The sequence below is a fragment of the Thamnophis sirtalis genome, unplaced genomic scaffold (genome assembly GCF_051295495.1).
Source record: "Thamnophis sirtalis isolate CommonGarterSnake01/CBP01778 unplaced genomic scaffold, rThaSir2_p1.2 scaffold_11, whole genome shotgun sequence".
NCBI classification, from domain to species: Eukaryota; Metazoa; Chordata; class Lepidosauria; order Squamata; family Natricidae; genus Thamnophis; species Thamnophis sirtalis.
In genome coordinates this window covers 65,336,563-65,362,188 of record NW_028261391.1, presented here as the reverse complement: position 1 = coordinate 65,362,188, position 25,626 = coordinate 65,336,563, and the positions used below count along the sequence as shown (strand labels likewise).

The window sequence follows — 25,626 nt, the reverse complement described above, 5'->3', positions numbered from 1 at the left end:
TGAATGGGCTTAAATAATTTCTCATCTGATCTGTTAGTGGTACTGTTCAAACTCTGGCTGAACTGTGGCACAGAGGGATGGGCCATACAATAACTTTTATATATCTTCCTTCTGGCAGAGCTAAATCAGCAACTTGATTTTCTAGTAACCAATGAAGGTAGAGGGTTTTCAGCCTAAGTTAAGAATCTGTAAAATGGATCAATTTGCCCACTAATTTGGGGTCTACATACTGTAAGACCCACCTGAATTCATACTCAATGGGAGCAAATGCAGCAAAAAGATTTTATTTCTCTGCCTCCACTGCACTTGCATCAAACACAATGGCAGTAGTTTACCATATTCTGGAATTTCTTCTCCATTAAGATGTTAGAGTAAATAGGCTGGAATAGAGCAATTTTCATCTTTCTTTGCAAAAAAAATAATAATTCACCTATTGAATTCTCTGTGGCAGAGGTGTCGTCGCTTGATGTATCACGACTTTTTTCCCCTTCGCTAAACCGGGCATGGGCGTGGCCAGCCACAGGATGCCCACAGCCTGCAAGTTTGACATCCCTGCTCTATGGCTTGGACTAATGGTGAGATAGGATTGGTTAGTCTTTGCATCTGTCTGAAACATATGCATTGTCTTCTGGTTGCTGTAAAAGTCAAAATTTCCCAAAAAAAGATTATAGTTATAGCAACAGCCAATAGTTGCCCCACTTCAAGGCGGAGAAGCAAAAGGCAACCTCTCTACCTTAGGATTTAAATTGTGTTCCACAGAATCTCAGGATTCTCTGAGAACGTCATGGAGTACCATGACAGATGAAGTCCAATAATAAAAATTAATTTAAAAACTGCTAATTTTCTATTACCAAAGCTTTTTCTCTTGATCAGAACTTCTGGATTTTTTAAAAAATAAATAGGTTCTGCTGCATGAAAAAAATATTTGAAGATTTCTGTTCTAAATCATGGGAAGTGTAAGAGAAAGAAACATTGAAATTAAATTCCAATACGGATAAAGAAGGAAATGAATCTTCATCATAACAGATGGCAATCAACTGTTTCCGTGATTTCCGAGAATGCAACAAAGATTCTTATTTAGCACTGTCATGTTGTTGAACAGTCTTAAGCTGAATGCAAGTTTAGAGTCTTATTAAGCTATACCAAGTTTTCGCAAGATTCTGCTGAGGTTTTGCCACTAAGCCTGACGTGAAGATATTGAGGATGTGAATCAGTCATGGGAAACAGTGAGCTACCCAACGGCTTGACGTTTGCCTTTCTGGCTGATTAAATCAATCAGGTTGGGATTCACTTTATAGTTAAGAAATATGACCAGTGCCTTTCTGAGTGCAGAATGTGTTTGTGCCTGCTTAACGGTTAAACACCAATTACAAGTACTTTATTGAAAAATCCCTCCCTACGCCTAATAAATCACTATAATTATAACCCAATCTTTTACATTCAATTCTTGGATAGATTGTGAAAGTCATCTCTGGAAGTATTTGGATAAAAATGATTATCTGATCTATTTCAATAAGGCTTTTAATTTGAGTTATAGTGATGAGATTACTTTGGTCACCTAGGTACATGATCTATGCTGGAATGCGAAAAATATAATTAGGCTAGGTCTTCTGATCAATTTTTGATATTATCAAGCATGATTTAGAAGTATCATTTGATAGGGATGATCACTGTGGTCGAATTCACTGATCATTTGATAGGGATGATCACTGTGCTAGAATTTTTATATCTTCCTATATTACGTGACCCGACAAAAGCACGAATGTCAAAAGCGCGGCCGACAAAACCGCGGCGCTAAAACCGCGACGTCAAAACCGCGCCGACAGAAGCGCGATTTAAGGTAAGGTTTAGGGTTAGGTTTAGGGTTATTTTTAGGGTCAGGTTACAGCGCGCTTCTGTTGGCGCGCTGTTGTCGGCGCGCTTCAGCGATCATTCGTCGGCGCGGTTTTGTCACCGCGGTTTAGTCAGGCGCGCTTTTGTCGTTCGCGCATTTGTGGTGGAACCCCTATATTATTCAATATTTGTATGAAACTGATGGAGGATTATTTAGAGCTTTGAAGTGAGTGCCATCTTTCACTTCCTACAAGTCTATTGCTTCCTATCACTTTTATCTTTCTACAGCATCTCCAAGAACGTTATCTGTTTTTACGTTGTTTAACCTGGATGAATAAAGAGAGTCTGAAATAAAATCTAATAAAGGGAAAGATACTGCTCATAAGACTACTTGGGACATTGTTGCACTGCTCCAGAAAAAAACAACTCCTATTGTCTCTGGAGTTGCAGGTTGTAGGAACATTTCCTGAATAAATAAGATTTGTGACAATGATCTCTAATTTTTCTCTTGACAATTGCAACATGCTCTATTGAAAGCTAAGCTTTAATAGTTTCTGGAAATTGCAAACATTACAAAACACAGCGTTCATGTTATCAAATGGTGTAAGGCAGAAGAATACATGGTGCCTGTATAAAAACTTCTTCACTGCCTGCAAATTGTGTAGTTGGCATAATTTAAGGTGTTGGCTAATAGCTCATGGTATGAAAATCTATGAGACTACATCTCTGTCTATGAACCTGTCCAATTACTTATATCAGCAGGGGAAAAAATGAGGGGTCCTTGGTGATCCCTTGGTGTTTTTCTTGCAGATGTTTCATTACCAAACTAAGCAACATCATCAGTGCATCAGCAATGAAATGTCTGCAAGAAAACCACCAAGCTGAGAGAGCACCAAGTACCCTACAGTTCAATATTCAACAAATATTCTCTTCTATTGGAGAAGCACTTCTGAAGAATCGTTATAGCAATGACTAGTGTATGAGCTCAATCCTTCTCTTATGTAGTCTTTTGGAGACTATGAATGTTTCATCACAGGATGATGCATTTGATTCCAATATTTAGAAAAGTTGTAAAAAGGCAAATTTGGTCCTAACTCTTAAATGTTAATTGATTTTAATTATATTGATAGTACTGTCATTTTTTATATTTTGTATTAAGCTGTTGTAAGCTATTTACGGTTGTTATATGTGAAAAGATTGGGTGTGTATGAACAGATAGACAAACAGTGCAATGCTGTAAGAACTTAGCTATAGCAAAATAAGAAAGAAAGTAAAAGGGTAGATTGCACATTCCATGTAATAAACCCCTTGGTGGTATTTGATCCATCTGTTATTACATTTCATTTCAAATATTCCACTGAGTTACATAAAAAATAGTGACAAGAGTTCTGCAGTCCAAAGAACTGAACGCTGTATTCTAGAAACATTAAAACTACCGTGTTTCCCCGAAAATACAACATGTCCTGAAACTAAAGCCTTGCCACATTTTTCGGGTGGGCAAAAATATAACACCCCCCTGAAAATAAGCCCCCCGGACAACCCCCCCCCTCTGGCCAGGCAGAGCACCGCTCCCCAACCTAACGGTAACCCGAAGGTGCCAAGCCGCGGGAACCGGGGGGGAGGCAAAGGTGATCATGTTGCTTGGCACCTTCGGGAGACCGCCAAGTTGGTGAATGGCTCTGTGCCCAGCTGAAGAGGGCGGTTGCCAGGCGGCTGCTCTCTTGCGAGCGGGCTCCCGAAGAGCCAGGCACAGCCTCATGGGTGAATGGCTGTGTTGCGCTGTCGCAGTAGTGCAACACAACAGCCATGAAGCGATCACGCTCACAAGCAGCCACCCGGCAAACCCCCTTTCCAGCCGGGCACAGCACCATTTAATGACCATGGGGTATCGCCAAGCCGCGTGAGCGCGTTTGCTGCCGCCTGACTCCCGCGGCTTGGCGCCTTCGGAATGCCAGTGAATGGCGCTTTCCATAGCTGGAGAAGGTGGTTACACGAACAGCTGTTCCGCTCTCGCTCACACGCTTCCCAGCCTCATGATGCTCTGGCCCAGCTCTCCCGGCAGAGCCAGGGCATCTCCGCTGCCGCCGCCACATGACTTTTTCTTCCAAACCAAGTCTTCCGGCAGTGGCCATTCTGGGCGTACGCTCTATGGCGGTGGGCCAGCTGCCGGCAGAGTGTACAACCACAGAGTGTACGTCCAGAGCAGCCAGTGCCAGAAGACTCGGTTTGGAAGCCGCAGAAAAAGCCATGCGGCGGCGGTGACGGCAGAGGTGCCCTGGCATTTCGAAGGCGCCAAGCCGCAGACGGCAGCAAACTGGTGCTCATGCTGCTTGGCGATACCACTAGGTCAGTGAATGGCGCTGTGCCTGGCTGGAAAGGGGTTTTGCCGGGTGGCTTCTTGTGAGCATGGTTGCTTCATGGCTGGTGAGTTGCGCTACTGCGACAACGCAACACAGCCATTCGCCCATGAGGTTGTGCACAGCTCTTCGGAACCCCGCTCGCAAGAGAGCAGCCACCCGGCAATCCCAAAATAATAAACCCTCCCCTCATAATAAGGCCCAAGCCATATTTTGTGGGTAAAAAGAAAATAAGACCCTGTCTTATTTTCAGGGAGACACAGTACCTCTAAGAATTGATTTCAGAAATTGACATGGGAGTTATGTTAGTTGAATTAGTTTTGTATTCTCAGCCTTTTTTTTAACTTGTAGAAACAAATTGGTAGAATTAAACTTACGTGTAAATCAGCCCATATTTATGTAACTTGGGGTCTTCTCCTTCAACTGAAAATTTTAGCCATTGCTCTTGAGGACCTTTTCGTTGTTCTTCCAAGTTCCAACTCAGTTCAATATTATGATGGCTCACATGACCTACAACTGGAGGCAGTGGCTTTACTCTAGAATGCCTTCCTACAAATGAACCACATCAAAATTAATGTAATATGACAATATATAAAAACAAGTTCCAAGAGCTGAAAAAAATTAAAATAAATGACAGTAAATTAGCAAAAGCAATATAAAATAGCAGCAGAACAGATTGTTGTTGGTTCAAAATGCCTTATGTTTTTAAACCTTTTAAAAAGAGTTTTAGCTTTTTATTTGAGTGCCAACAGGGACAGAATTTCATGCTATTATTACTATTGTCTGGCAGACAACATCCCGTTTCTCTGAAAATCTAAATATACTACTAAGTTTATCGTACGGGAAGAAAAAGGCAGGCTGAAGCATACTGAATTTTCACCTACCGTATTTTTCGGAGCATAAGACGCACCATTTTCCCCCAAAAAAGAGGCTGAAAATCTGGGTGTGTCTTATACATCAAATACAGCATTTTTTGCTTCCTGAAGCCCCGCCCCTTCACCAAAATGGCCGTGCATACCCTTATGGAGGGTTTCAGAGAGCTCCTGGGGACTGGGGAGGGCAGAAATGAGCAAAAAACGGGCCTCTTTGCCCTCCCCACCCCAGCCTCAGCAGCACTCTATAAGCCTCCATAAGGCTATGCATGCAATTTTTTTTTACCAAAAAACAGCCTGTTTTCAGGAAAAATAGACCTTTTTTGCTCTTTTTTGGCCCCACCCACCCCCAAGAGCACTCTCCAAGCCCCCCCCCCCAAGGCTACTCATGCCTTTTATTTGGAAAAAAGGGCCCGTTTTTTCAAAAAATGGGCCGTTTTGGGGAGGTTTGCAGAGTGCAAAACTTTTTTTCCTCCTTTTGGAAAGCTCTTTAGTTAGGGTGATTGATGAGAATTAGATTGATCAAGTGCTGTGCCAGCAGAAACAAGTCTTAGGTGCTGCAGATTGTTAGTGATTTCCTTCTCCAGCACACGGATAAATACACCTGGAAACATCTACCTACCTACCTACCTACCAGGGGTGGGTTTCAAAAATTGTTCGAACCACCTCTGTGGGCGTGGCCTCCTTTGTGGGAGTGGCTTGCCACCCATGTGACCGGATGGGAGTGGCTTGCCGCCCATGTGACCGGATGGGAGTGGCTTGCCGCCCATGTGACCGGATGGGAGTGGCCTGCCACCCATGTGACCTGGTGGGAGTGGCCAAGACGATGTTATTACTAGATATTACTAATTACTAGATATTATTAATATTACTAGATCATTATTAATGCATAGATAACTGTGGGACATTACACACCCACCCACACCCACAAACTATGACAGTGCTAGGAAAACACCAAAAAAATAAAAATCCCCCCCCCCCCCCAAAAAGAAAGACTGCCAATGAAACCAGTTTTTTTTTTCCTAAGCCTAAGAACAGGAAAGACAAAGTCACTGGAATAAAAACCATCAAGGCAATGTGGAAAATTATAAAGGACAGGCACTCACAGAACCATCAACCACCTCAGAATTACCTAAACAAGTAAGGTGACCAGATTTTCAGATTGGTAAAGAGGGACACCATTGACCGTGGGGGGGGGAGCTAGGCCGCGGCAGTTACTGCCAGCCTGCGACCTTGCTAGGGATGTCTGGTCACCTTAATTATATACATCCTCTCTCTCCCTCTATCCATCCATCTGTCTATCTGACTGCCTATCTAGTTATGGTATCCCTCTCCCTCTTTCCCCCCTCTCTTTCTCCATCCATCTATCTGCTTGCCTACCTATCTCTCTCTCTTTCTCTCTATCCATCCGTCTATCTGCCTGCCTATCTGTCTATCTAGTTATGGTCTCTCTCTCTCTCTCTCCCTCTCCCTCCCTCATTATCATCTATCTCAGTGTTTCTCCACCTTTTTATAAAAATATTTTTTTATTTTTTTTGTTACATAGACGACACATACCCACAACAATAAAAACAAAACAAAACAAAAAGAAAAAAACCCATCATCACATATAGCATGTCGTTTGGTTACAAGTGTTTTAACATTTATCATTCTTATACATTTATTATTTCATTTAATAGGTTACAGTTTGGGTTGCTTTGTTTACCATCCCTTCCTCCTGTTATAACACCACCTTATTTTCCCTTTCTTTTCTCCCTTCCTCCCTTCTCTACTTTCTTCCTTCCTGCTCTCCTTTCCCTTCCTTCTTCCTGTACCTTTCTCCTACTCCTGCTCTTCCTCATCCCCTTCCTACCCTCTCTCCTCCTCTTTCTCTCCTTTCCATCCTCCTCTCCTTACCTCTTTCTTTTCACCCTCCCTCCCTTCTCTACTTTCCTCCTTCTTCCTCTCCTTCCCCTTCCTTCTTCCCTTCCCTTTCTCTTACTCCTGCTCTTCCTCTTCCCCTTTCTACCCTCTCTCCCCCTCTTTCTCTCCTTTCCATCCTCCTCTCCTTACCTCTTTCTTCTTTCCCCCATCTTCCTTTCATTCTCTCCTCCTTTCTCCCTTTCTCCCAACTCCCTTTCTGGGAGTTGAAGTCCACACACTTTCAAGTCTCCAAGGTGGAGAAAGACTGATCTATCTAATTCATATAATTATTTCTCCCTCTCTTTTTCACTCTCTTTCCAGCGCACACACGCAAATGCATAGGGCAGCCCACCTCACACACAGGTAACTCCGGGCGGTTTACGGGAAGAGGACAGCCGACCACTCAACCACGCGGGGGGGGGGGCAGGATTTCGCCAAGAAAAGTTAACTTTCCTGCGAAAGGGGCCGGCAGCCTCTCAGCTCTTCCCGGCCGGGAAGACCTCCCCCCACTTCCACTCCTGCGACCCTCCTCCCGCCTCCTCGGAGCTTCAAGCAAGCTAACTGGGAAGGCTGGGGAAGAAGAAGAAACGGAGGCGCGAGGTCAGCGGTCCTTGGGGGCGTGGCGGAAGCCCTGCAAAAGCGCTCCTTTCCCAGCTCGGCTGCCGTTGTTGCTGCTCATGGCAGAAGGGGAGGAGGAGGAGGAGGAAGAGAAAGCAACGGGGCGATCCCTGCAGCCGCCGACGCGGGAAAGGTGCGCTTTGACAGGGCTGCCACAGCCCTGCAAAAGCGCCCCGTTCCCAGCTCGGCTGCCGTTGTTGCTGCTCATGGCAGAAGGGGAGGAGGAGGAGGAGGAAGAGAAAGCAACGGGGCGATCCCTGCAGCCGCCAAGGCAGGAAAGGTGCGCTTTGACAGGGCTGCCACAGCCCTGCAAAAGCGCCCCGTTCCCAGCTCGGCTGCCGTTGTTGCTGCTCATGGCAGAAGGGGAGGAGGAGGAGGAGGAAGAGAAAGCAACGGGGCGATCCCTGCAGCCGCCGATGCGGGAAAGGTGCGCTTTGACAGGGCTGCCACAGCCCTGCAAAAGCGCCCCTTTCCCAGCTCGGCTGCCGTTGCTGCTGCTCATGGCAGAAGGGGAGGAGGAGGAGGAGGAGGAAGAGAAAGCAACGGGGCGATCCCTGCAGCCGCCGATGCGGGAAAGGTGCGCTTTGACAGGGCTGCCACAGCCCTGCAAAAGCGCCCCGTTCCCAGCTCGGCTGCCGTTGTTGCTGCTCATGGCAGAAGGGGAGGAGGAGGAGGAGGAAGAGAAAGCAACGGGGCGATCCCTGCAGCCGCCAAGGCAGGAAAGGTGCGCTTTGACAGGGCTGCCACAGCCCTGCAAAAGCGCCCCGTTCCCAGCTCGGCTGCCGTTGTTGCTGCTCATGGCAGAAGGGGAGGAGGAGGAGGAGGAAGAGAAAGCAACGGGGCGATCCCTGCAGCCGCCGACGCGGGAAAGGTGCGCTTTGACAGGGCTGCCACAGCCCTGCAAAAGCGCCCCTTTCCCAGCTCGGCTGCCGTTGCTGCTGCTCATGGCAGAAGGGGAGGAGGAGGAGGAGGAGGAAGAGAAAGCAACGGGGCGATCCCTGCAGCCGCCGATGCGGGAAAGGTGCGCTTTGACAGGGCTGCCACAGCCCTGCAAAAGCGCCCCGTTCCCAGCTCGGCTGCCGTTGTTGCTGCTCATGGCAGAAGGGGAGGAGGAGGAGGAGGAAGAGAAAGCAACGGGGCGATCCCTGCAGCCGCCAAGGCAGGAAAGGTGCGCTTTGACAGGGCTGCCACAGCCCTGCAAAAGCGCCCCGTTCCCAGCTCGGCTGCCGTTGTTGCTGCTCATGGCAGAAGGGGAGGAGGAGGAGGAGGAAGAGAAAGCAACGGGGCGATCCCTGCAGCCGCCGACGCGGGAAAGGTGCGCTTTGACAGGGCTGCCACAGCCCTGCAAAAGCGCCCCTTTCCCAGCTCGGCTGCCGTTGCTGCTGCTCATGGCAGAAGGGGAGGAGGAGGAGGAGGAGGAAGAGAAAGCAACGGGGCGATCCCTGCAGCCGCCGATGCGGGAAAGGTGCGCTTTGACAGGGCTGCCACAGCCCTGCAAAAGCGCCCCGTTCCCAGCTCGGCTGCCGTTGTTGCTGCTCATGGCAGAAGGGGAGGAGGAGGAGGAGGAAGAGAAAGCAACGGGGCGATCCCTGCAGCCGCCAAGGCAGGAAAGGTGCGCTTTGACAGGGCTGCCACAGCCCTGCAAAAGCGCCCCGTTCCCAGCTCGGCTGCCGTTGTTGCTGCTCATGGCAGAAGGGGAGGAGGAGGAGGAGGAAGAGAAAGCAACGGGGCGATCCCTGCAGCCGCCGACGCGGGAAAGGTGCGCTTTGACAGGGCTGCCACAGCCCTGCAAAAGCGCCCCTTTCCCAGCTCGGCTGCCGTTGCTGCTGCTCATGGCAGAAGGGGAGGAGGAGGAGGAGGAGGAAGAGAAAGCAACGGGGCGATCCCTGCAGCCGCCGATGCGGGAAAGGTGCGCTTTGACAGGGCTGCCACAGCCCTGCAAAAGTGCCCCTTTCCCAGCTCGGCTGCCATTGTTGCTGCTCATGGCAGAAGGGGAGGAGGAGGAGGAGGAAGAGAAAGCGACGGGGCGGTCCCTGCAGCCGCCGACGCGGGAAAGGTGCGCTTTGACAGGGCTGCCACAGCCCTGCAAAAGCGCCCCTTTCCCAGCTCGGCTGCCGTTGCTGCTGCTCTTCCTACCTACTGTATTTCTCTCTCTCTCTTTCTCTCTCTCTATCCCTCTATCTACCTACCTACCTACTTACTCTCTCTCTCCCTCCCTCCCTACCTACTGTATTTCTCTCTCTCTCCCTCTATCTACCTACCTACTCTTTCTCCTTACCTACCTACTGTATTTCTCTCCCTCTATCTACCTACCTACCTACTCTCTCTCTCCCTACCTACCTACTGTATTTCTCTCTCTCCCCCTCTATCTACCTACCTACTTTTTTAAAAATTTGCCTCTTCAAAACCTTGGTGCGTCTTATACTCCAAAAATACGGTAATGTTCTTATCCTGGTTTCAAACACAACTCCCTATAATATAATAAATATAATTTATTGTATTACAAATAATAAATTAGTACATCAGATTAAAATAATATATTTTCTAATAATATATAGTGCAAGTATAGGGGAAAAGTACAAACCCTGAAATAAGACAAACTAGCAATGATTAAGTTCCTTATACACTGAGAAAGAATATAAAATTAATTACTATACATAGGTTAACAAGGCTTATGTGAGTTCTAAAGAAAAGGTAAAATAAGATTCCTAAGATAAAATAAGGGGAGAAAAACACTTCTAGAACTAATAAATACCACAATCAAATAAACATTGTTTTGCTGCCTGAACCATAGATTAGGCTAATCTGGAATTTACTGTATTATTAGTTCCAAAAGTGGGTTTTAAAAACACACATATATAGTCAGATTTGGGAAGACAGATAGCACTTCTGTAAAAATGGTGAAGAAAAGTTGATCACCTAAGTTAACTGTGCAAGAAGATTGCAGTGGAATTTGCAAGAAATACCATTTGCTCGCAAGCAAAATCTGGTGGGACCACAAAATAGAATGTAATAGAAAATGAAGAACCGAAAGTGTTCTGGTATTTTAAAGTTAAAACAGATAAGCACCTGCCATATAACACCCCAAACTTAGCAATTATCAATTATAAAGACAAAAAAGTCTGGATGCTGCTTGGAGACAGAATAGAATTGTGGAAAAAAGAAAACAAAAATCTGGATAAGTGGCTGTTGTAGTACCTGGAGACAGCAGAATAAAAGAGAAAGAACTGGAGAGAAAAATCACAAAATTCAAACATCCCCCACAATAGAATGTGGCAAAAGAAAGCAAAGATAATACCAATAATATTAAGGCACCTTGGGGGCAATGCCAAAAGAGCTGGAGCACCACTTGAGCACCCTCGGCATTGACAATACCACCATCAATCAACTGCAAAAAACAGGTTTACTGGGAACAGTTTACATCCCTAAACGATACCCTTAATACCATCAGAATTTGAATTTCATATCTCAAAAGTCTTCCTATAGTTAAGGTCTGATTAAAGTTTCTTCGGGGAAAACCCTGCCTTACATGTGCATATCCCTCATATTTCGTCCAGAAACAATTGTTAGAAAAACTGATTTCCCTCAAAGGTAAAAATTGAACGAAGGGTTAATTTTGCCCATGCTGCAAATATAGACAAAATAGACTTGTGTAAAATGAGATTCATAAATAGAAGAATTTCACAATTTCAAAAGGTAATTTGCTTACCATTGGACACTGCAACTTTAGAATCATGGTAAATATTACTTAAATTAGAGTTGGCTAAAGAAACATAGGAAATTCAACTGAATTTCTTCAATAATTTGTCCTTGACTATTGGTCACCACCCACTTATGCAGAGGAGGGTTCCTACCAGTTCGCACCTATTCGGTAGAACTGGTTTGTCAAATCTACCGAACCGGTTAGAAGAGGTTCCACCAGTGGACCCGGAAAGCAGGCCACACCTACAGAAGAGGTTCCAAAAAATTTTGAAACCCACCACTGGCAAGGATCTTGTAACTTGACAGCTTTAAGACTTGTGTGCTTCAATGCCAGAGTTTTTGAATAGCTACTTGGACCGACCTAAGTACTAATTCATAATTTCATATCCGGTCACATGGGCGGCAAGCCACTCCCATCCGGTCACATGGGTGGCAAGCCACTCCCACAAAGGAGGCCACATCGACAGAGTAGGTTCCAACAATTTTTGAAACCCACCACTGCACTTATGGCATGATTAGCAATGTCTTCCAGGGACAATGCTACATTTGAACTTTCAGAATCATGTCAAGGAACGCGTTCTGAAGATGAGAATGACAGATGAAGAGGAAAAGCTAAATTTGATTTAATTTATATTAAACTGATATTGATAATATTAATATTGATTCCTCTTTTTATCTATTTGGTGACTTCCCATTTATGTTACATTATTATTAGCAGTGTAGTAGCAGTTTTGAGAAATCTCTCTGGAGCATCCTCAAAACTTGTAGAGGAGATACATCTGACCTTGAGCCCTCAAGCTATGCACTTCACAGTTCAGGCTTTAAAAAAAAAATTCAAGTGAACTCATCAATTAGCATACAGATCTTAAATTATTAATTCCTTCTATCCGGAAGTTTATGTGAAGTATTAAAAACATTGCATTCAGTTTTAATAGAAGTTAATCATAACAATTAAGTAAATTTTCCATGAGATTCAATTAAGTCCTACTGATTTCAATAATGTATTCTGGTTCAATAGATGTATTCTGATAAAGTCATAATCCAATATACAGTACAGTAGTTACTAATGTTTACATTGCATCTACGCATAAACAAGATGTCGCAATAGTATATAGAACAGCTATTTTGCACCAAACTTGCCATTTTTTGCCAAATTTTTGAAGAAGGTTGGGGTTTTAAAGAAGAGCTTCAGGTGTGTATTTGCTATGCCCCCAAAATAGCAATAACAAGGGCACTTAGATGTATATATCGCCCCATAATACTTTACAATACTCTCTGTGTGGTTTATGTCAGCATATTGCCACCAACAATCTGAGTCCTCGTTTTACGAACCTCAGAAGGATGGAAGGCTGAGTCAATCTTGAGTCCCATCAGGATTGAACTTCAGGATGTGGGCAGAGTTTGCCCGCAATACTGCATTCTAAGCACTGTGTCACAAGGGCTCAATAGAAATAGAAGACTTTTCTTGAATTTTTCCAGCACTAAGATACATATCCAATCCGCAGGAGTACGTTTGCACACATTTAATACCACTTAATCCCAGAAAAATAAATAAGGGAATTGAAAGCTTAGCCCCTTAAAAAGTTATATATAATCTCATCCAATGCCTGCCAGTATATTGGGAATACAATTCTGATATGATGTAATACTCCTTAGAAATAATTTTCAAACATATTGAAAACCCTAGTTCAAGTTAGTCTATTCAATTTAAATATATTCTATTTAATCTATTCAAATGAAAAATGAAACACAATAAAAATAGTTGGCATTAGAAATAGTTCAATTTAGCTAAATGTTATCTATTATACTAAGGAAATTGTGATGTTGTTTGTTTGTTGTTGTTTATTTCATTTGTATGCCGCCCTTTTCCCCCGAAGGGAGACTCAGGGCGGCTCACAACTCAAACCAGGGAAGGGGGATATAGACAATTTGACAACAACACAAACAATACATAATTTAAAACGCAACAATCATACCATTCGGGATAGGGGCAACGGCTCTTTAGCCCCAGGCCTGTCGGAACAGCCAGGTTTTAAGGGCTTTGCGGAAGGCCTGGAGGGTGGTGAGGGTGCGAATCTCCACGGGGAGTTCGTTCCAGAGGGTCGGAGCAGCCACAGAGAAGGCTCTCCTCCGGGTAGTCGCCAGTCGACACTGGCCGGCGGATGGAATTCGGAGGAGGCCTAGTCTGTGGGATCTAATCGGTCTGGTGGAGGTAATTGGCAGCAGGCGGTCTCTGATTGACATTATGTATAGTAATACATAATACCTTACCCTAGAATAACTAAAATAACTAATACCAAGCATGCATATGTACTTACATATATATACTGAATATTTAGGATATATTGTATATACTATATATAGACTTATGTTTAAGCCAAGGGTTTAGGTGCCAAAATTCATCAAATATTGGGTTTGGCTTATCTGGAATGGACTTATCCACCAGTATTATAGTAATACTTTTTAAAAGTATCTGCATTTCTTGTAAGTCCATCCACAGATAAGCTGATCCTTGAATTTTTTGCCTTAGGAGGATATCATCACTCCATAAATTGTAAAACCAATCTAGCTATAGTGACAGGAGAAAGGGGGAGTGAAGTATTCAATTCTTCTTGCCAATGTATAGATCAGTGATGGCTAAGCTTTTTCTAAAGGTGTGCCAAAACTGCATACGTGTGCGCTATCGCGCACGTGTGAGTGCCCACCCACCTGCACATGCATGAGCAACCTCCCACTGCACATGCGTGAGCAACCCCCATGTGGGGGTGTATTTTTGCTCTCCTCAGGCTTTCCTGAAGCCTGTGGAGGGCAAAAACCACCTCCCCCAACAATCCGAAAGGCTGAAAATCAGCGTGCGCCGGAGCTAAGGGCTGCCAAGGGCTGCCGTGCCAGCAAATATGGTTCCCCATCACAGGTATAGATCAATCAGAGAACAGTTTCTGTGCATGCATTCCTACCCTTAAACTATTCAAACTCTTCTCTTAAGTAATCATGTGGTAGGTGAGACAGTTCAAAACTTCAGAATTGCCATTCCTTCTATGGGCAGCTGGAAAATAACATGTGATAATGTCACACCAAAATGAAGCAAATGTCCTCTGAAATGGGAAAGATGGCGCAGAAACCTGTAACACATCAAAATCTCATGTGAAATTGTAAGCAGCAAGACTTTCCCACCAACTACAACTTATGTCAGGCTCTGCTTTTTGTTTTGAGATTGGAACAAACAATCAATTGGACAAGTTGAAGAACTGTAATTTGCTGTGTCTTCTAAGATTACATCTAAGAAGATATTAAATTTATCTAATTAAATTAAGTTCTATTTTCAACAAACTACAGATCATTTAAGCCAACACAGTTCTAGGCTACATAAACAGAGGGATAGAATCAAGATCACGTGAAGTGTTAATACCACTTTATAATGTCTTGGTAAGGTCACACTTGGAATACTGCATTCAGTTTTGGTAGCCACGATATAGAAAAGATGTGAAGACTCTAGAAAGAGTGCAGAGAAGAGCAACAAAGAGGATTAGGGGACTGGAGTCTAAAACATATGAAGAACGGTTGCAGGAACTGGGTATGAAAAGAAGGACTAGGAGAGACATGATAGCAGTGTTCCAATATCTCAGGGGTTGCCACAAAGAAGAGGGAGTCAAACTATTCTCCAAGGCAACTGTGTGTAGAACAAGAAGCAATGGGTGGAAACTAATCAAGGAGAGAAGCAACTTAGAACTGAGAGGATAAATTTCCTGACAGAACAATTAATCAGTGGAACAGCTTGCAGAGGTTGTGAATGCCCCAACACTGGAAGTCTTTAAGAAGATGTTGGATAGCCATTTGTCTGAAACGGTGTAAGGTTTCCTGCCTGGGCAGGGGGTTGGACTAGAAGACCTCCAAGGTCCCTTCCAACTCTCCTATTGTATTGTATTTAGCTCATTTTGCACAAGCCAGTAGAGAGGTTCCATGCTTTTAAGAATGGTATAGTAGAAGCAGATAAAAATTCTAAACTATTTACTGCTATAGATGGTCAGTGCAGAAATGAAGAAATGATGTCAAGATGAATTTGTGCTTGTCTGATTAATCTGAAAAACAAAAAAAACATGGAAGAAACTTGGAAACTGTAGATTCTTTATCTCTTATTTAAATACCTTCTTGGCCTTTTGGCTAAGATCAAGTGTAGTATCAACGTGGAAGTAATATATGATTTTATAGTGAGTAAAAAAAATGTTTCAATGCGTGCTTGTTAAGAATATTGTCCAGCTATAAAAAAATAAGTGTAAAACAAAATACTAAAGGCTATAAAAATGATGCCTAGGTTTAGATTCAATTTAGATACAATATAGTATATTCATTTTATAGTTCTGACAACTTGGAGCTTTATGACATCAATTATATTAAAACAGAAACATTATTATTGTATGATCATGTCAATATTTATTGTTTTGGTTTTAAAAAGTTAGATATTTTCATTGCTCAGAAACCTAAATCATTGTTTTAACATATGTAAGGTTTGTCCTAAGCACATCTAGAAAAGTAAAGCCATATAGTGTATAATTTGATTAACTGGATCTGTCTAAAAATGATTTTTTACATGTAACGTATCAAATACTGCAGTAACTTATATCTTTGCATGCTGTTATTATGCAAATGATACAATTAAGTTATTTATGTCATATTGCAAAGATGACATCCTCCAATTTAATGGACCATTCATGAATAACAAAATTCTCTCCCCTCAATTAGCCTGTAAAAATGAGATTTCATAGTAATTTTAGTAAGCAAGACAGCTACATAATTATTATACATAGATAAATAATTATATAGACATATCATAAGAACACGTCTTTTAAAAGAAATAAAAGAACAGGCTCATCTAATTCTATTCACTATGTTTTCTAGTGAACCGTTTTATATTTTTAATAATGAAAAAAATATTAAATCAACCAAAGTTCCCATTAGCTAACCTTATAATGTCTTGCTACAAAGTCAATTTTGTAGTTTACTTTATCTTCTCTGGAAACATTTAAAACTTATGAAAAATAAAATAAAATAAAATTGGGTTTCTTTTCAGTAATCTGCTTTAATTATTGAAAGCAATTACTTTAAGAAGAATTACTTAATACAGGATCTCCTTTATCTTGTCCTGAGAGAAAGTAAAACTCATAAAGCAAAAATAGGCGACATAGCAAGTGTATTAAAAAGGAATCATAAACATTTATATTTTACTTGCAATGGACCCTTTAAACTCTATGAATGCTGGTAGAGCACTACTTACATGGAATAAACATCATGTTCCCAGGATGGAGAAATCTAGCCATACAGTGAGTCACAGAATACAATCACCATAACCTAGTCTCATGGTTTAATATATACAGTACCCTCCCTCCATTGTACTTCTCTCTGTTATTTTGAAACAGATATTTTCCATTTTGTCTTGCTTGTAGACATATTTAAAAGCATGTCTAGGTGTGTGTTTTAAACAGATTTCTCTTCTAATGGGTAATTATAATTCATACAAATCTTTGCAAATGCCCCCAATATGGTGTCATTTATAAAAGTAGAATCTTTGGTGCTCTCTGACGTTGGTTGTTTGCTTGTAAACATTTCATTAGCCAACTAGGGAACATATTAGTGCTAATATGGGTTTGTTCCCTGTTTAGCTTGCTCTGCCTGTATTGTTGGGAGCCAGAGGTGGGTTCCTACCAGTTCGCACCTATTCGGCAGAACCGGTTCATCAAATCTACCGAACCGGTTAGAAGAGGTTCCACTAGCGGACCCGGAAAGCAGGCCACACCTACAGAAGAGGTTCCAAATTTTTTTGAAACCCACCACTGGCAAGGATCTTGTAACTTGACAGCTTTAAGACTTGTTTCAATGCCAGAGTTTCTGAATAGCTACTTGGACCGACCTAAGTACTAATTCATAATCTCATATCCGGTCACATGGGTGGCAAGCCACTCCCACAAAGGAGGCCACACCCACAGAGTAGGTTCCAAAAGTTTTTGAAACCCACCACTGTTGGGAGCGTAGTTTTCTCCTTGGTAGTTCTGTCATTAGGGTGCTGTTTTCTACCTGATTTTTTTTCTGAATCCTTGTTTATCTGGGTGTTGATTGCTACAGGGTATGTGTTCTGGTCTTTTCATTTCCTTCTTAGCTTTCTATTATCTCTTTTGAATTGTGTTTTAATATGGTTTATTTCTCTATGTCCATTGATAGCTTATTTGTCTGAATGCCACATATCCAGGAATTCTCTAATGTCAGGGGATTTGGCTCGGCCTAGATTGCTCAGAGTTCTCCGGCTTAAACTGTGTTGGGGTTTGTTCCTATGTTCTGGGATTAAGAAAGTTTTCATTACTGCTAGTTGGTATTCATGGATGCACTCAGTCTTCTGCCTGTTTCTCTTACATAGTGGTTTTATAGTTACTACACTATATATATATTATAGATGTTTTTAATTCTTGGACTGCTGGATCTTTTGGTTTACATTAAGATGTTTTTGAGATCTTTAGTTGGTTTGTGTGCTACACTGAGGCCATATCGTTATAATAGTCTGTTGGTTGTTTCTGATAGGTTTTTGATGTATGGTGGTTATTCTTGTCATAACTTGTGTTTGTTGTGCTGTAATATAAAAAGTGGTCAGGTATTTTTGGTGCATGGGTATCTATTTTGTTAGTGGCTGTATAGATCAGAGTTCTACAATGTTTCCGGATTTGCGGACTGGCAGGGGGGAGGGGATGGTTCCATACAAGAAAATATGTACAATTTTGTTGTATTTATTTTATACAATGACAATAAAGACTATACTATACTATGTACACGCAGCTTCATTTATGTAAGCCTCGCACACCAGTAGTGGGTTTCCAATTTCTTTACTACTGGATCGCTTGTGCATGCATAATGCTTCTGCGCATGCGCAGTAGCATCCAATGGGTGGGCAGAGACTCCCACCGCTGCCACTACTGTTCACCCTATCTGGGCCGAACCAGGAGCAACACACCTCTGATGCTTCTGCTACTTACTTAAATGGAGTTTGTATGCTTGTGCTTGCCCACTGCTCATGCAAGTGAGGATCCATGTGCGCTTGCTGGCAGTTTCCACAGCCCACTTGCAAACCCCTCATGCGTCACAGATTGGGGACCCCTAGTATAGATGCTTTGTTTCCTTTTTATAGTGTTCCAGATTTCTGCAGTGCTTTTGTGCTTGTCTGAATGTGTTTATACAGCTCCTCTTGTGGGAAGTATGGTTGTTGGTCATGAAGCATTTGATTAGTGGGATTACTTTTTGATAGGCATGCATTTCTAATTTGCCATCCTTTCTTTCTTCATACAATACTTTTGGAGACTTTAGGAAGGGGCAGGGAAGAACACTGAGCCCAAATGACTTCTTTGAGGAGGTATACAAAAAATATATTGATTACTTGTTAGGATCATGTTATAATATGGGCAGGGTCAAGGAGAAGAACCTTGCCCATTGTGGCCCCAATTTGGTTTTACCAATTGGCTTGGGGCCTCAAGAGGGGCCCTCACTGGCAGAAGTGGTTGAAGGATAAGAAGATCTCATCCCTGTGCTGTCTATCTCTTGTTTTTTTGCATAGTTTTAAATTTTTAATTTGCATAGTTTTAAATTTTTAATTGCTTTCCTATCAGTTTATGACCTGTAAGTCGCCCAGGGTTGCCTTATGGAGAAGACGGGTGGCATATTTTATTTATTATTTATTTATTTATTTATTTGATGGATAATATTTCTGAAATTGCGAATTCTAACATAGAAATCCAGAAAGATATTTACAGATACTACTAGGGATCTGGGTACTTGAGAGACCGCCTGCTGCCAATTACCTCCCAAAGACCCATTAGATCACACAGGGTTGGCCTCCTCCGGGTCCCGTCTACTAGCCAATGCCACCTGGCTACTACCCGGGGGAGGGCCTTCTCTGTGGCAGCTCCGGCCCTCTGGAACGAACTTCCCGCAGGGATTCGGACCCTCATCTCTCTCCAGGCCTTCCGAAAAGCCGTCAAAACCTGGCTTTGCCGGCAGGCCTGGGGTTGATGAGTTCCCCTCCCCTCTCAACATGTGTGGTTGTGTGATTCTTGTTGATTTTAAATTATTTGTATCCTGTTCTATGTTCCCCTTTTCCCCTTTTGAGTTGTTCGCCACCCTGAGTCCCTCCCGGAGAAGGGCGGCATACAAATAATAAAATTCAATTCAATTCAATTCAATTCAAAAGTGCAGATCTTCAGCAAAGAATTACATTTCTAAGTTTCAAATTATCATAAAAAATTAAAATTCCAATTATCTCAAATTAATGACTATTTTTTGTTAATAATGTTTCCAAGAAAAAATTACAGAATTCAAACATGTTCTATCAGCTAATTGTAAAATTACGTTAAAGCTTTATATAACATTCAACTGTTAAGAAAATGTTCTCTATTGATCTTTGCAAAAACTCTTTAAAAGTTTCACCAACTACCTTACACTATAGGATTTCATTATTAATGCCTATCTTTTCCGCACTATAACCTGAATATCTGTTCCTTACAATTCAGTTGTCCAATTTTTCTGCGTTTTCTATTCTTTCCCCATTCTTAGAAAAATACTCCTTTTTTGCTGACTCCTATATAGCAATAGCAATAGCAATTAGACTTATATACCGCTTCATAGGGCTTTCAGCCCTCTCTAAGCGGTTTACAGAGTCAGCATATTGCCCCCAACAACAATCCGGGTCCTCATTTTACCCACCTCGGAAGGATGGAAGGCTGAGTCAACCCTGATATGTTTCTCCTTAAACCAACATTATCATATTCATGTTGTTCCTGGGATCCTGAAATAACATCAGGCTTCTTCTTCGCTTAACTTGACCCAGTGTTTCAGTTTAAATCAACAAGGCTCCTTTTCTTAAGAAATTTCAGAACGGACTTCCATTTGGAGCTAAAACATTTCTATATATCAAGATGCACAGGGGACAAATAATTGCTTCTGCTATTGTTCTGGATCTGGAATATTAAAGTCAAGGCACACCAGATCCAACCATCCTAAAAGGTGGATTGCACCTCTTCACTGGCAGAATTCCTCTGCTTTAAACAGCGGTTGAGTAACCAGAAATTCAACAGATGAAACTTGTTTCTCACTGCACCTCCATTTGGATTGCAGAGAAAACCTTACCGGAAAAAGAACGAAAAAAGATGACAATTTACATCGGTTTTTCCTCCTCCTGTCTTTTCTTTAAAAGGACAAAATTTGCACCCTACTCCCAGAGGAATAGAACACAGGTAGTCCTCGACTCAGAACATTTAGTGACCCTTCAAAGTTACATCAGCTCTGAAAAATGTGACTTAGGATCCTTTTTCACAGATATGATTTTTGAAGCATCCCCATGATGCCACAATCAAAATTCAGACGCTTGGCAACCGGTTATGACCAGTGCTGTGTCCCAAGGTCATCATGTAAATTCACCTTTTACACCCTTCTGACAAGCAAAGCCAATGGGGAAGCCAATTTCACTTAACAACCGTGTTACTCTCTTATCAACTGCCGTGATTCACTTAACAGCTGCAGCAAGAAAGGTCCTAAAATGGGGCAAAGCTCACTTCACAAAGGCCTCACTTAACAACAGAAATGCAGGGCTCCCATTATGTAAGTGGAGAACTACTTCCATACTACTCTGCCTTTACACCCTTCCAGAAAAATGTGGCCTCTCTCCTTTTCCATGCAAGTGTGTAATCAATCTTTCTTTCTTTCTTTCTTTCTTTCTTTCTTTCTTTCTTTCTTTCTTTCTTTCTTTCTTTCTTTCTTTCTTTGAGAGAAGTTGGCACTGGGGATTTACACACTCTGCCTCACTTAACAACAGAAATGTGGGGCTCCATTATGTAAGTGGAGAACAATTTCCATACTACTCTGCCTTTATACCCTTCCAGAAAAATGTGGCCTCTCTCCTTTTCCATGCAAGTTTGTAATCTATCTTTCTTTTCTTTTCTTCTTTTCTTTCTTTCTTGAGAGATGTTGGCACTGGGGATTTACACACTCTGCTTCACTTCACAACAGAAATGTGGGGCTCCATTATGTCAGTGGAGAACAACTTCCATACTACTCTGCCTTTATACCCTTCCAGGAAAATGTGGCCTCTCTCCTTTTCAATGCAAGTGTGTAATCTATCTTTCTTTCCTTTGTTTCTTTCTCTTTCTTTCTTTCTTTCTTTCCTTCTTTCTTTCTTTCTTTCCGGAGAGATGTTGGCACTGGGGATTTACACACTCTGCCTCACTTCACAACAGAAATGTGGGGCTCCATTATGTCAGTGGAGAACAACTTCCATACTACTCTGCCTTTATACCCTTCCAGGAAAATGTGGCCTCTCTCCTTTTCAATGCAAGTGTGTAATCTATCTTTCTTTCCTTTGTTTCTTTCTCTTTCTTTCTTTCCTTCTTTCTTTCTTTCTTTCTTTCCGGAGAGATGTTGGCACTGGGGATTTACACACTCTGCCTCACTTCACAACAGAAATGTGGGGCTCCATTATGTCAGTGGAGAACAACTTCCATACTACTCTGCCTTTATACCCTTCCAGAAAAATGTGGCCTCTCTCCTTTTCCATGCAAGTGTGTAATTTTTCTTTCTTTCTTTCTTTCTTTCTTTCTTTCTTTCTTTCTTTCTTTCTTTCCGGAGAGATGTTGGCACTGGGGATTTACACACTCTGCCTCACTTCACAACAGAAATCTGGGGCTCCCATTATGTCAGTGGAGAACTACTTCCATACTACTCTGCCTTTATACCCTTCCAGGAAAATGTGGCCTCTCTCCTTTTCCATGCAAGTGTGTAATCTATCTATCTATCTATCTATCTATCTATCTATCTATCTATCTATCTATCTATCTATCTATCTATCTATCTAATCTATCTATCTATCTATCTATCTATCCTATTTATCTATCTATCTATCCTATTTATCTATCTAGGTATCCTATCTATCTCATCTATCTACCTATCTATACCATCTATCTATCTATCTATCTATCTATCTATCTATCTTTCTTTCTTTCTTTCTTTCTTTCTTTCTTTCTTTCTTTCTTTCTTTCTTTCTTTCTTTCTTTCTTTTCTTTTTCTTTCCGGAGAGATGTTGGCACTGGGGGATTTACACACTCCGCACGTGCCTCTCTTCTCCGGCTCAGCCGCATTGGGCTGCGTGAGTTCCTTCCAACTTCCCGCGCTCAGCTTGCAAAGAAGCCTTCGGGAGGCTTCTCTTCCTGGGGCCTCCGGAACAGCCTTCTTTCCCCCTAACAAGGGGCTCTTTCCCCCCCCCCCCTTCTCTTCTCAAGCCACCCGGGTCCCTCTTCACCGTCCCTTCTCCCTCCTCACCTATCCCCGGCTCCATCATCATCCGTCTTCAGGGCGATGACTCCAAGTCGACCAGGCCGCGCCGGCGTCCCGTTGCCATAGCAACGTAACGGCCCAGTTAGGCGCGCACTTCACAGATTGATCTCTGGGCGGGAAAAGGAGAGGCGGGAGGGGAGAGGAATATGTCGCCTTGTATTGCTGACCGGAATGCCAATTGTGGGGGAAAGTGGCGCGTTTACATAAAATAATGGAGTCTCCTCACGAGCAAACCCCGCTTGGGACTGTCCCATTTTCCAGTTTCGAGTTGCCTTCCTCTTCAGGTAACAACCGAGTGAGGAGAACAAGTGGAACGTCGAAGGTTGTTTGTAGCTGAGGGGAAGAATCTCCACACAGCCTTGTGGAGATTCCCGCCTCTGTATTATTATTATTATTATTATTATTATTATTATTATTATTATTATTATTATTATTATTATTATTATTTTGAAATTTTTTTTATTAGTTTTATTACAGAAAAAGAACAAAAAAAAATCGTCTTTCATTACATCTTGTGCATTCCGTGCGTTCCTTCCACAATCCGCATATATTCCATTCAGTTTGAATTGCATATGTTAAAATTTATATATTTTACTATCACCATGCCACCGTTTTCATTTAATTAAGATTTTCAAGAACACAAGCCACCTGCTGGAATTTTTTTTTCTCCTTCCCCCAGTCTCAATAAATCTGCCATATCTTTATAACATATTCTAAGAAAAAAAGATTTTTTTTTAATCTATGTTTCTTTGTGTTTTTTTTTTTAAATTTTTCTATTTCTAAATGTATTTGTTGTAAGCCGCCCGGAGTCCTTCAGGATTGGGCGGCCTATAAATTCATTAAATCATAATCAATTAATAGGGCATCTAACATTTCCTCTCCCTAACATATCTTTATTATTATTGTAGTTAACTAGAGCAGTGTTTCTCAATCTTGGCAACTTGAAGATGTCCGGACTTCAACTCCCAGAATTCCCCAGCCAGCGAACTTGAAGATGTCTGGACTTCAACTCCCAGAATTCCCCAGCCAGCGAACTTGAAGATGTCTGGACTTCAACTCCCAGAATTCCCCAGCCAGCATTCGCTGGCTGGGGAATTCTGGGAGTTGAAGTCCGGACATCTTCAAGTTACCAAGGTTGAGAAACACTGAACTAGAGGTTATTTACTACTTTCTCACCTCTCCACAGCCGCCTCTGTATTTTGATGTGTGTGTTTTTAGGCGCTGTTGTGTGTCTCTCTCTCTCCAAGGGCAGCAGGAAAATATGCGAGATAGAAAAGATGTATAAAATAGGAATATTGCTTACTGAACGTCCCTTGGTTTCTTGCAATCTTTTAATTTGAGAAGACCCCCCCCCCCCATTTTCCAAGTATTTCTGGGAAATTTAATTTCATATGTGCAGGCTTCAGGGACCCACTCAGAGTCAGTAAAAAAACAAACATTGGGGAAATGGTTTAAATTCTTTTTTTTTTAATTGAAAATTTTTATTGGGTTTGTTTGGGTTATTCTATTTTTTTTTTTTTAACTTTTGTATTATGTGTTCCTTTTAATGTTGTACGCCGCCCTGAGTCCTTGGGAGAAGGGCGGCATATAAATCGAATAAACCTGAAACCTTTAGGGAAAAAAACAATACAATACAATACAAATACAATACAAATATTTACCTCCCTCCCCCGCCCTCTCCACCTGCCCCCCCCAACCTCCCCCCACCTTCCCCCCCCCCCCCGACTTCCCAGAACCAATACAGAGTATAAATCTTTAACAAAGATGTTCTAAAATAAACTTAAAGAAAGTTAGCATCATCTTTCATTTGAGCTTTAACTCCTCTTTGGTTAGGCTAACTCTAAACAGGTTATATCATTCCTTGCTTCTTCAGCCATAAACTATCTGGAATTTCTTAGTCCCGTATTTATTTTCAATATAGTCAATCCATCTTCTCCACTCCAGTTTATATCTCTGGTTTGAGTGGTCCTTGAGATATGCTGATATTTTAGCCATCTCGGCTAAGTTTGTGACTTTTAATGTCCATTCTTGAATAGTAGGCAAATCTTCCTTCTTCCAGTATTGCGCCACCAACAGTCTTGCTGCCGTTATTAAATACAAAATCAAGTTAGTCTCTATAACAGTACAATCAGTAGTTATACTTAACATGAATAACTGAGGGTTATTAAAATGGTTTAAATTCTTGATCTGATTCCAGATGCTTCATATTAAACAGTGCTGTGAAATAATATGTCATTTCTCTCGCTCTCAAATCCCAGAAATCTCACCTTGCACTCCTTGATTATTTTTTTAAATATTTGATACTGAACTAAAGATTGCTATAATACAGATATCAAACAATTGCATCGTGTGATTAAAAAAAACTATTGAATTGAGATTAAGTGATCTTCACAATCAGTCACAATGCCCTCATTCTGTAGTACACTTTTTCATAGGAATCGTGAAACAGGTTTTTGGCAAAAGGGAAGCACAACAGACTTCTTAATCGTAATCTATATTAGCAAAGGAGAAGCTGGAGACTACATTGCAGAAGAACAAAACCATCTTGCTTTTAATTAGTCCAAACTGAAAAAGAAATTAATTAACTGAACATGCCAAAAACTACTGACTTCCTAAATTGTATCTCCAGATACACATCATTCTAAATGAGGGTGTTCTGATGTTTGAACTTTGATTAATTTTTTTGTGAACCTCAAAAGTCTAAATTGATAACGCAGAGAGAAGTTCATGACAAAAACTTTCAAATTAAATAGGTATAACCTTTGAACTAAATTATTTTAATGACTTTCATTTTTCACCTGCACTCTAACCCTTTGGCATTTTGTTAATGTCATGGTCTTCTCTAAAAACCCAGGCAGTGCTTAATTGTAAGGAATAGTGTATGAAGAAGAAATATGGATTGCTTAACCCTTTACTCTAAGAATCAGTATTTGTCACAATTATTTGACTCTTATCAACCAGTGGAAAAGAGTTGGAAGAGGAAA

The 25,626-nt window shown here is 41.9% G+C and overlaps 1 protein-coding gene and 1 pseudogene across 1 annotated transcript in view; one reads left to right on the top strand and one right to left on the bottom strand.

Moving 5' to 3' along the window:
* Positions 1 to 22,910, bottom strand: part of FANK1 (fibronectin type III and ankyrin repeat domains 1) — a 56,722-nt gene extending 33,812 nt beyond the window's left edge. The window contains exons 1-2 of the mRNA XM_087725975.1: positions 22,628 to 22,910; positions 4,568 to 4,739 (exon numbers count right to left, since the gene is read on the bottom strand). Coding sequence (XP_087582101.1) covers positions 4,568 to 4,739; positions 22,628 to 22,649 — 194 coding nt within the window. The 5' untranslated portion in view covers positions 22,650 to 22,910. The remainder of the gene's footprint in view (positions 1 to 4,567; positions 4,740 to 22,627) is intronic.
* On the top strand, positions 15,426 to 15,511 carry LOC148043686 (U2 spliceosomal RNA; annotated as a pseudogene).
* Positions 22,911 to 25,626: the final 2,716 nt, after the last annotated feature.